Source organism: Erithacus rubecula, assembly GCF_903797595.1.
Source record: "Erithacus rubecula genome assembly, chromosome: 8".
Taxonomy (NCBI): domain Eukaryota; kingdom Metazoa; phylum Chordata; class Aves; order Passeriformes; family Muscicapidae; genus Erithacus; species Erithacus rubecula.
Window position 1 is genome coordinate 20,498,565 of NC_136659.1, and position 12,389 is coordinate 20,510,953.

A 12,389-nucleotide genomic window follows, 5' to 3' on the forward strand; every position below is an offset into this window, starting at 1 on the left:
CTATTCCTGTGGGATGGGAGAAGCTGAGAGGAGCCAGGCGGGGGGAGGCAGGCGCTCCCCGGGCCCGAGCGCGGGCAGCGGCGCCTCCGTGCGCGCCGGCGAGGCGGCCCAGCACCACGGCCAGCTCCGAGCGGCCCCGGCCCCGAGCAGCCCCGGCCCCGGCCCCGGGGCGGAGCGCGCTCCGGGCAGCGGCTCAGCGACGGGGCGGCCTCGGCACCCGCCCGGTGCCGCCGCGGGCCGGGCGAGGGCTCCGTGCCCGGCTCTGCCCGCGCACCGCGGGACCCGGCGCGCCCTCCGCGCCGCTCGCTCGGCCCCGAGCGGAGCCTGGCGCTGCTCGCCAACCCGGGGGCAGCGTTCGGCGCTGGGGGAATCCCCCTTCCTCCCAGGAGGGGGTCGTGCGGCGAGGGGAAGCCCTCGCCTGGGTCACGCCGCGTAGGAGGGGGCAACCCCTTCCACCGGGGAGAGGAAGGATGCCGAGGGCTCCGGTGGTCCCTTCCCCCGCTCCCCCCACCGCTCCACATCGACCCCTACTCGCGCCGCCCCCCCGCCCCAGACGGGGCGTGTACCAACTTCCCTCCCTCCCCCGGCCCTGCCAGCGCCTGGGGCTCCCCGGCGGGCCACGCTCAGGGGCCGCGGAGGGGCCGGCGGTGCCGGGAGGGCGGGGACGCCGGGGCTACCGGAGGTGGCGGGGCCCCCCCGCCATCGCCCTCGGTCCCCGCTGACCCCTGCAGCCGCCGCGGTGGGCGATGTGGCACGTCGCGGTGCTGCTGGGGTGTAGCTTATTCCTGATGCCGCTGTTTGTCGCCGAGTTTTGAAGAGATTTATTGGCTGGCTCTTGCTAAACCACGCTTGAGTAATCCGAGCTGCTGCGCGCCGTGGTGAAGCCCGGAGGGGGGAACGTCACTCCCTCTGGCAGCGGAGAAACATTAGTCTTCCAGCCCTCAAACCACCACTACAGCGTCGGAAACCGCCGGGTCACAGCCATTTGCTTTGGAAAATTGGCGATGTTTGGTGCTAGAGATCGATTACCCTTGTAATCTTTCCCCACCCGCCACCTCCTCCTGCTTACCCCACCCCTACCCGCCCCAGACAATAGCGTCCGAGCTCCTCCAGGAAAAAAATAGAAAAGAAAGCAAGGAGAGAAAGAAAGAAAGAAAAAGAAAGAAAGAAACTGGGTGATGAATCTGACTCCAATAGGAAAAGCGTGTCTCTAGAAGTGGTGCTAATGGGAAGAGATTTCCGAGCTCCAGAGGACGATGATTTGTCACAAAGGGTAGCTGGCTCGGTGCTTTGGGCTGGAGCCGTGTAGGAGATCCTTGGAGAAGTCATTGTGCACAGAAAACCGAAGACCTGTACAAACATGCCTGTTCGCAGAGGTCATGTGGCACCACAAAATACATTTTTGGGTACAATCATACGAAAATTTGAAGGGCAAAGTAAGTTCTCGCTTTCTATCTATTTTGCTATAGTAGTTTTATTCTGCTTGTGACTAAATGGACAGCAGCTCCAGACTATTTTTAAGTTTGTAGCTTGCAAAGAAAACCCCGGAGGTAAGAAGGGGATCCCTGGCAGAAGTAGTAATGTTTTAAATCTAGAATACAGACTATCAACTTGAATTACTGGTTGCTGGGCTTGTTTGGGTTTGGGTTTTTTTTCGGGAGGGGGGTTGGGGCTATTTTCCCATACTATTTGAAGAGTAGTTTTTATCGTTGACTGTATCCATATTGTATAGCTATAGAAGTTATATCTCTTACCTTCTTCTGAAGCAGTGAGATGGCTCTAAAAGCAGAATGTAGAATCTTGCTGTCTTTGCAATGTCTAAAACATAGGCTAGATTTATTATTATTATTATTATTATTATTGTTAATGCTGTTAATAGTAATAACCTTTTCAAAATAAAGCAGAACTTCAGACTTTGATTTAGAGGAAACAGAAAATATGCAGAAGAGTTATTAAAGAGGAAATACTCTCTTACCTTGTTGTCATGACTGCATTTTGGTATAGCTGTCAAATTTCTCTCTTTTGTTCATGTAAGTCTAAAATATCTATCAAACCAGTGCAAATGCATCCTCAGGAGAGTCTGTGAGGTCTTTTCCATTGCAGCAGCTTACTATCTGTCAAGGAGGCTGAAGCTGAAATGCTTTTTGCTGGCCAGAATTCTGGCTTCCTATAAGCTGTAAGAAGGAACACTTGACGCTTAAAAGGAATTTCATTTAGAAACAGTAGTTTGATATATGTACATTGATTTAAATATTTAGCATAATTTTAGTATCAGTCTGGTGTGTGAACCTTTACAGGTAATTCCAGTTCATGTACTTCCATATGCTTAAACCTTAAAGAATATAAACAGTGCTACTCCTAATTTATTTATATGTTAAGTCCGTGTTGCTACTCCGAGTTTTTAGGTAGTAAAATGTATATTTTTTGGCACTAATAATGTGCTATCTACTAAACAGGCAAGTGATAGTGAAAGTTCAGCATGATTGAAAGATGGCTGAAAAAGTAATGAAATCTCCAAATACGTTGCTGTGTTCAAAGATGGACATATTTAAAATTTTGAAGACTTACACTGTTTACTTATTGTCACGTAAGAAATCTTTTATAAGGCAAGCAATTGCCTTGCAAATTTAAGTAACTAACATTTAATGTTATTAGCAGTAAGTGTATCAAAGTTGCACATTTAGAATTACAATGGGAATAGTGCGTTTAAAAGGTAAAGAGAAACAAGCTAGTAAGAGTTGAAAACTTTTGAACCTATCTTTAGATAAGAGTCTGGGAAAGGAGGATGGGTGGAAGCACAGAACTTCAGTGAAATTTACAAAATGTTTCCAATGTAATAATTTCATGTACCCACTTTTTATTGATTTTAGAAACTTTCTTTTCTTCTGTTACTTTTTAGATAGATTTGTTAAAATACTGGCTGAAAATTTACTGTTATTCACCTCAATGAAAATCCCTACAGGGGAGGTTGAGATTGGCCTTACATCAGGTAGCCCTTCACTTGAGTAGAGCCCCCTTCCCGAGCCTCTACTTTTTCCCAAAAGAAGCTGCTAACTTTTCAAGGACTTTCCTGGAGTTGTGACTGACGGTACAGCGCTCATCGCTTAGCCTGCAGTGAAGCCTGAAACAGACAAAATTTTGAAGTCAAAAGATTTACAGAGACTTGCATAGTGTGGTTTTATTTTCTTAAAAAACAATTACGTTAATCTTTAATGTGTTCTAAATTAATCAAAGTTTCTTTAAAAGCTACGGATCAAATTATCTTCATTAAATGACTGAAAATCTCTGTATTTCAGGCATTCCCATTAAAAGAATGGTTGCTCAGCATTCATCCCTGCAATCGACTCTATAAGAAATGTTGAAAGAGTACTAAAAATGCATCACTTTCTTTTATTGCAGATAAAAAATTCATCATTGCTAATGCTAGAGTGCAGAATTGTGCTATCATCTACTGCAATGATGGGTTCTGTGAGATGACTGGGTTCTCCAGGCCAGATGTCATGCAGAAACCTTGCACCTGTGATTTTCTTCATGGGCCAGAGACCAAAAGACATCATATTGCCCAAATTGCTCAAGCCCTGCTGGGGTCAGAGGAGAGGAAAGTAGAAGTCACGTATTATCACAAAGATGGTAAAGTCTGGTTTTATTTTCAAAACTTTTTGTGTGTTTGGTTAGCAGTGGATTGGTAAAAGAAGTGTGTATGTTGTACTGGCCAGCCCCTTTGCTGGAGGTGTTGTCACATTTGTGTATCAGTAAGGGAATCTGCCCTGAGAGTGGTGGGTGTGTGGAGTATATCACCGTACGCTCACTCTACCAGCTGAATGAAGCCAGCACAGTGTTTGCAACTGTAGAGCAGAAGTTCTCCTCTTGGTTGATATAAAGATGTAAATCACTTAAAGTAATCAGCATAGAGGAGATCTACCTTGATTCAAATGCAGTATTTTACCACAAAGTTAAAAGCAGAAAAAGTAAGCATTAGCTTATAAAGAAAGATACAAGTTTTTTTCAGAACTGAGATATTGTGAAGTATCTGCAATTGAACTACAACTACTGATATTGTCCTAGCATTGCCAGAGTCAAAATTTGGGTTTGCCTAGGCTATGAACTAATCCCTGTTATTCAGTAAATACTCAATATATGCAGAATGGCTGAATCTGCTGATACTTCTTTTCCTCTTTAGAGCAAAAAATTAATAAATTTATTTTCAGATTTAAATATGCATACATATGCGAAGTAATTGTGATACATAATAGTTATATGTAGAGTTTTGTTGTTGGTTGGAGTTTTTTTTAATTACCCAGAGTTGTTTACTGAAACACCCATCTTTCAAATGAATTCAAGTAATTGATAATTGTGGTGTACCTTATTTTGTCTCTTGCTGTGTACACTCTTGGGTGAGGGAAAAGGAAATTCATATTCAAATGCTGAGCTTAAATTAGTTCTGGAGAAGGGCCAGTGTGTTGTTTACATCAATTTTAGAATCACATGCGATGTACTCTCTCATTTTAAAGTCACAGAGTTAAATCCTGTTCTCAATAATTCTGTTGTTATCTTGGAAAGACTTAAGTAACATTATTTTTAGCTTAGGCTGGTGCAATTCAGATAGGACTCAGGCCAACCATTCTACCCACGCTACCAATATTTAAGCATACTCTTCATAGCAGATTCTCAGTAGAGCCGTTTATTCTTAGATCTGGTTTGATGGTCTGGAGCAGATTTTGATTATTTGTTGTAGCTGTGCTGTGGACAAAGATTTCTCAGGAGACTTGACACTGTGTGTCTTTTACACATCTACCCTGTGTTTGTGTTAACTTGGTATGTGTTAAAAAAAAAATCGCAAAAAGAGAAATTCAATGCTAACTTTCACAGCCATCAGCCTGGAGCACTGTTTGGAGATTTGATAGTTTAAAAGTCCCAAAGTCTCCCAAAATATTGGGAGAGAGTAAAAAAGCATTAAAAAATACTTCTTATCTGTCAATTACCAGAGATGGGTGGGTGGGTGGGTGGGTAGGTAGATAGATCGATCGATCGATCCTTTTCTAAAATGCTAAATTCTGAAATCATGCAACACACCATAATCTGAGATAAACCAAAGAAATAGTCCATAAAAATTGCTGTACATTTCATAAACAGTTTTTGAACGCTGAGTTACAGATTGTTCAGTGTAAACAGTCTTATGCATAAGGGTTTTCAGTAACTTCACTTCTGTGAGCAGTTACTTTAAATGCCTTAATATTTTGCTTGTCTAAATGTGAGCAGGATTCATCATGTGAACTGTATGATCTGCTAAATTTAAACAAGTACAGGTGAATCAGGCAAAAATTGTCAAAATATAAGATGGGTCTGACGCTCAAATGCATGGCTATCTGTCAGCTTGATTGTATATACAGATTTTTTTTGTTTTATTCCCCATAATGTTTACTTTCTTTTCAAAATGTGATAGAAAATCTTAATCTATGTGGTGTCATAAAATTGAATCTACCTGTATGATGAATGTAATTAATGTTAGTAAACATATCCTATCATTATTCTAAATAAGTCAAAAAGATATACCTCACTTTTCATCTTTACTTTTCCAAATTTTCAAATTTGAATTTATAGCATATATACATACATCTATATATAACATAGTCTGTATATAGTAGCAATATACAGAATAGTGGTTTCTAACAAAGACTTCCTCCAGTTTGTGAAACAAAGTCAATTTCCTAAGTTTTCTAAAATTGTGGGAGTTTAATACCTGGCTAGTGGCTTATTTTGCATGTGTGCTCTGAGTATGAGACTTGAGGTCAATTTCAGCAATTCTCAATTTCCAGAGGTCAATTCTAGCAAAGTCAGAAATGTAACTTTCTACATGTGAGTAGCCCAAGTTACTCCAGTGAACTATCCACTGCTTAGAAGTTTAATTTGACACTTTATTTCAGGGCAAAACGTTGGATAATATTTAACATAATACTAAGCATATGGAGGAGGAAGACACCTCAAGAAGGTGTGAATTGCTCGAGGTCCCACTGATGGGAGGTTCTGAAGACCATATTGCACACTCCTGAGTAAATGCCCAGTGAATTGCAAACAAAGCCTTATTCCACATCACATTATCATTTACTCTACATAAGCCACTGATTATATTAAAAATTATTTTAATACTTTGAAATAAAACAAATGTCAGTGGGATCACTTATATAGCTAATATGTCATCAGAATTCCAGCAATGCAGATATCAGAAAGAGAATCACTCTATAAATAATGCTTTTTCTTTTTGATTCTAAATACCACTTCATGTAATTTTAAAATGTCACAGCTTTGAAGCTCAACTTAAAAGAAAACTCTTGCTGTAGAAAAGTGGTATTATACACATACATGGGAATTAGAATGCTGATGTTCTCTACTGGTCTGTATTCCACTTTTCTAGAAAGTGCAAGATCTTGAATTTTAAACATCTTGATGATGCAAGATTGAAAGCTGCTACTTGTTCACTGCTTTAATCTTTTGGCCAAATTACACACCCAAAGACGGGACAGAATGATGATATTCAGAAAATGAACCTACACTGCCTTAAACATGACAGACAGAAGATAGAGTGGTCAAAGAAGAAAAAAAATCTATGTATGACGATTTTATAAATGAGTAACCTGCATGGAGCCTGTTTCCTTTTTACCATGCAGTGTGGGGAGGATGCAGAGGATTATCAAGTGCTTGTGATAGTTTTGTGTAATTGTTTAGATGGCCTGGACCTGGGCACCCAGCATGACCTGGCACCCAGCAGTCCTGTCCCAACCACACTGGTGGTGTCTTTAAGGCAGGTTTTAACATTTGCAGCTAAGACCTCACTAGCTACTCTCAGAGTTCTTCTATCAGAACATAGCTTGCTTTTGGTTTTAATTTCTCCTCACTCTTTTTTCCTTTTAGAAAGGTATTTACACAATTCAAGCAAAGTTCTAGTCCTCTGTCCTCAAGTAGTGCCACAGTAGGTAATTACATAATTACCAGAAAAATTTGTTGCTGAGAAAAATGGTTAATGGGAACAGATGGCGCCAAAACTAAAGGTCCAAATTTGCAGGTTCTCATAGCACAAGTAGCTCCACAATTGTCACAGGATGTACTCATGGGATTAAAGACACAATAATTTTCTTTTTTAATGTAAATATCACTTTTCAAAGAGAGCAATAGATAAATACAAGTCACTACAAGAACTATTATTTTGAAAGAGATTTTTTTTCCCAAGGATTGCCCATTAGGCATTAGCATCTGCTTAATTAAAAAATTATACTCTGATATCAAAGTAGCAATATCATAAATTCCTTACTATCTCGCAATTTTTTTCACTAATCTTATAGCTGTATGATCTGAATTATACTTGAAGGCAAGATATTGTTTATACAGGATATCAGTTCTTATTTTAATAAAGTTATTTATGGTAAAAATGTTTGACAGCTCTTCCTTTGAGGACTCCATTTTGCAGTTTAAGTCATTATTGCATAAATCATTCTTGACAGATGTAAAATATTGCTTGAGGTGGTAAAGCTGTAAAACTTTTGAGATAAAAAGTATAATTATAATTATTATTGAGAATGGATATATAATAATCAGAAAGTATTGTGCCACACAGATTATATTTTTACTTCTTACTGTATGCTTTCTAGGTAATAATGGGATATGTCTAAGTTTGCAGATGATATCTGTTAAGGGAAGGTAGGATCATTTAAGCTTAGTCTATATGCATCAGATATTCTAGGGTTGAGAACTAAGGTATAGTTTTGAGCAAAGATATGATCAAGAAGTTTGCAGTGTTTGTACAAACCTCATAAACTATTTGCCATTTACCCAGTTTCAAAAAAAAAAAATTTGCTACAACTGACTGAAATTAAACATTTCTAAATGTGCATTTTAAAGCACATTTCCAAACTATCTTAAGGCCTTTTCAGCTCTTTTTTGAGGATAGGAAAATAAAAATTGTGCAAACATACTGACGAAATAAAGTTAAAATGGTATTAAGAGTTCTTAAATAGAAATAACAGGACTTCATTTAGAAGCTAATCATCTAGACTTCAGTCAGCATAGGTGTTTTACCACCTGTTTGTATCAACCTACCGATCAATAAAAAACACAACTGTAAAGAAAGCTGCTTACATGTGTATCAAGTCCCCTTAAACTAGCTCTAGCATGAGGGGCAGCAGCTGTCTTGACCATATTTTCAGTACCTTATCCAGAACTTTTGAGATAGGTCAATTAGTCCAATCTCTCTGATACCCTACTTGTGTAGGACTCCTTGATATAAGAAATACTATCTGACTGCATTTTGATAAAGAAAGTGCTGCCTCCCACAAAAACCTGTCAAAAAGCTCTTTTTTAATGCAGGGCTTTTTTCCAGGCATTCCTAAAATACTCCTTGGATGAAATCCAGAATGTTACTGAAGGCATTGACCTATTGGAAATGAATGAGGACATCCTGTCTCATGTCTGTAGCACATTGTTTCTACCTTGGGCTTTAATACTAAAAACCCATTCACTATTGCTGATTTTGCAGCAAGGAGAGCCATCAGCAGTGAGACAATCCCTCAGTGATCCAAATATCTCATTTACCCATCCCCATTCAGATACTGCTCCTATGTCTACTCAGAACTGTGGGTCACTTGTTATTCACATTTCATGTAGGATACCTAATGATTATGATAAAGCACCTCTTAGATATCCTAAGGAAACTTATTTGTAAGTCAATTTCAATCTTATTTTTCATCTCCTTGACTTTCCAATATATTCCTTTTTCTTTCCAGGTAAAGATGAATTGATTTTAAGTAAGGAGGGGACTTTTATAAAAAGAGATAGTATCTGCATAAATAGAACAATTAAATTAACTTCGAAATTATTCTCTTTCTCAGTGTTTAGGGCCAGAAAGGTATGAATGAGTAGATATATATGGCTTAATAAGTAATGAAGAATACAATTGCTGTTATTATAGGTACTGCATCTTTAACAGAAAAAAAGAGCTTAATTTGGAAAAATCCATTCTGACAGTTTTGAGTTCCTCCATGGCACAAATAAAAAACCTGCAGGCTAGTGGTTCAGGAGTCTTTCATTTCAGTACAGTGTTCAGACTGAGCTATTCCTATGCTGGACTTCCATGGGATAATTTAATGTCAGGATTCAGAATGTCACAGAGGCAATTCACACCAATCAAGGGGCTCAAATTTCCCTAGTCTAAGATAAAAAGATAAAATGATTGCTGACTTTCAAAAAAGTGTGCCATAGTGGTAGGAAAGGTGACACATTCTAGAGTGAAATGGTGATATAAGGTTACAATATGATACACATCCTCCAAAGAATTTAATTTTTTAATTAGGCATTGCTGACAACATTTTTTATCTGCTTTGAATATGCTCGTTTGAGTTGTAGTGAAAGCTATTTTGGTTTTGGGTTATGAGACAAAAAGAACAGATGCTGTCAGTCTATTTTTGGTGTGGTTTCACATGATTTATTGTGTCCTCTTTCCATCTTTATCATGCATCCTTTCTAATGTTACATTATGATAAGAGAGTTGTTGCATACTCCTGATTCGTGTTATCGATTGATTCTTTCCCTTCTCCACCGAATCAGCTCATATATCAGAAAGAGATGCAGAGAACAAAGCAGACATCATAGCTTGCAACAGACACAGGGGAAGAGCCACTGCTTTTCTAATAGCAACCTTTTGCATATTTGATATGAAACAAACTTCAAAACATGGCACCTCGAGTAACACCACTGTTGGCATTTCTGTTCCCTCTGGTTCCAAGCAATAAAAAGGGGACAGTGGTGTGGATTAGATGTTATGTTAGCAGTTTCAAGCCCAGTTTTAAAGTGTTTCCTACATAGCTTAGTGTATGACTCACTCTATGTGCTAGGTAGTCCATGCTCTTCTCAGCTAAGTATGGAAAAAGCTTAATCAGGCAGTATAGAATTCAGAGTAGCAAGACAAAGCTGACTGTGGAAATTGCTAATTGACTCTGGAAACTGCATATCTCAAAAGCAATCAGAACTGTGGCTGTGAACCTCCCAGGCAGAGCGGATAAATGACAATGACAGGGGGGTATTGTGGCTCTATAGTTACTCACTTGTTTTGCATTGTCTGCAACTCTGAAAGTTTGTATTTCTGAGGTGGGAACTATTTGTCTTATGATTTTGTATAGTTGAATTTTTTAGTCTAGTATACCGGGGTTTTTTTTAAAGGAAATAACATGCATATTTGAATAATTTTTTGGAAATTAGACTAAAATTTCATTTTGAAAGTAGAATTACAGATATAACTAGTCACAAAATGCTGTTTGGCCTCCTGGATTTTCACAGATATGCAATTTTAAGCTTCCCCACTAACTTCCTTTTCCCCACCAAATGCCTTTTCATTTCTCATTTTGTTAATTCTTTAAAACTGAAATCACAGTGGAATCTCATCAGGAAAAAACACCACAAAGGATACCAAAATTCAACCTGAAAAAAAGTCAGAGTAAACAGCGTAAAGGGAAGGTTTTGTCTTTTTCTGTTTCATTAACTGGATTCCAATTATAGATCTTATTATATCTAGTTTTGGTACTGCCTTCAGTTATAGCATTGAAGGGTTACCCACACAAAGAATGCTTTCTGATTTATTTGTTAACAAAGAGCCACCATCATATACTCAAAACTCAAAGATGGTATTTAAGTGTCAATATTATTAACTATTTCATTACTGATAGGGAGTGGAAATGACCAGAGGAAAGCTTAGCCCAGAAATCACAGCTGCCTTCAGTACTTGACTACACAGTGAGATTTCTTGCTTTTGTGTCCTTGCTCCTCCATAATAAAAATACTTTCTCTTACATTTTACCATTACCTCATTTAAACCTCTGATTTGCCAAATTAGGCTGCAGTGAAAACCGATGAACCAGTCAGTTCAGAAAAACACAACAAAAATTTACTTCAGATACTTGGAAAATTGGATTTATCACATCTGAATATCGATCCTTGACAGTACCAGCTAACGAAATCCTGGCCTTTTTTGGGGCAAATGCACAGGATTCTTTAGTGGCTGTTTCTCTGGCCAGTAAAACTCCTAAAGGGCTGAGAGCAACATATCAATGCCTAATGACACAGGAATTACTTGCACACCAACAGCTTTCATAGAATTGAATTGCAAATTTTAATTTTTATAACACTAAGAAATCCTGATCTTTTGGCATTGGAGCACTGCTCATAGAGACTGTTCACCTTTGCTAACTAGTATATTGCTGCACAAAAAGACAACAAGTTATGAATGAAATGTGCAAAACAGAGACTAAACTGTGATCCATTTTTATGCAGAGGTCAGACAAGCAGAGATAACTTTGGAACAAGAACATTAGGGGTTTTTGTCTTTCTCTTATACCTAGGCTACTTGAAAAGCTGTTAATCATCATGTGAATGTGTTTCATCACTAACATGCTAAAGCACTTACTCCCAGCTGTTGTCAGACTTTGGAGTCTGTGCCCTTTTGAGATTATTTCTTAGAGCATTCTTTGCTGATTTTCATTCAAATCAATGCAAGTGGATGTCTGAAAATAGCTTACAAATTTCCTCCTTTCAAAACACATTTATGTCAATCTGCTTTACTCCTTCCTCTCTGGAAAAAAAATGCCAGATAATCTCATTAGTATTTTGCATGTTTATAGGATTTCTTTTTATACTTTCAAAAGAATATGAAGCTCACTAGTCCATAAATCCTATTGTATGGCAGTTAAGGTAAAAAAAACACACTGTTTCAGTTCTGTCTACTTGCTAAAAAAATGTCAAGAAAGAAAGAAGGGAAGAAAACCTGAAGTCCATGTCATTTTTAATAATGACAATAAAAGAAAATGTGTTCAATTTTTATCCATTTTAAGTGCCCAGTTTATTTTTGCTTGATAAAATATACCAGGAATCAATTTACCTCTAAAGTTTATCCAACAGAAAGAGCAACTCTTCCAAGAAGGACTGGAGTTATGGACAACATAACCATATTATGTGAGAGAGTAGTAACACCTTGAAGTACAAAAGATTAATGAAGCAGCTCACAAACTGGTATGAAAGTCTATGTATCATGTCAGTCCTGAGCCAGCCCATGCTGAGTTGCTGTTCAGAGCATCCTTTGCAGAGCAACTTTAGTCCTCCCATAAGTTACACTGATCTCTTATGGCAACAAAAATGTGGGCACATAATGTACAGAAGCATATTTAGTGTTTTATCCACAGAGTTTTAAAGAAAAGTTTTGTAGTTTTTTGAGCTAAAGAAGAGTTTGAGTACTGTTCGTAGATGACCACAAAACTGTAATAAAACCTTATTCCTCTTTATCCTGAAACTTGCAAATCCTTTCTAATGTCAGGATTAGAAGTTGAATCTAAGAACCTGCTCCCAAATGCCTA

The 12,389-nt window shown here is 38.8% G+C and overlaps 1 protein-coding gene across 1 annotated transcript in view; it reads left to right on the forward strand.

Annotated features, from left to right (window-relative positions):
- Positions 1–607: 607 nt before the first annotated feature.
- The window catches only part of KCNH7 (potassium voltage-gated channel subfamily H member 7), a 204,496-nt gene continuing 192,714 nt past the window's right edge, over positions 608–12,389 (forward strand). Inside the window, exons 1-2 of the mRNA XM_079310429.1 lie at positions 608–1,436; positions 3,400–3,630. Coding sequence (XP_079166555.1) covers positions 1,361–1,436; positions 3,400–3,630 — 307 coding nt within the window. The 5' untranslated portion in view covers positions 608–1,360. The remainder of the gene's footprint in view (positions 1,437–3,399; positions 3,631–12,389) is intronic.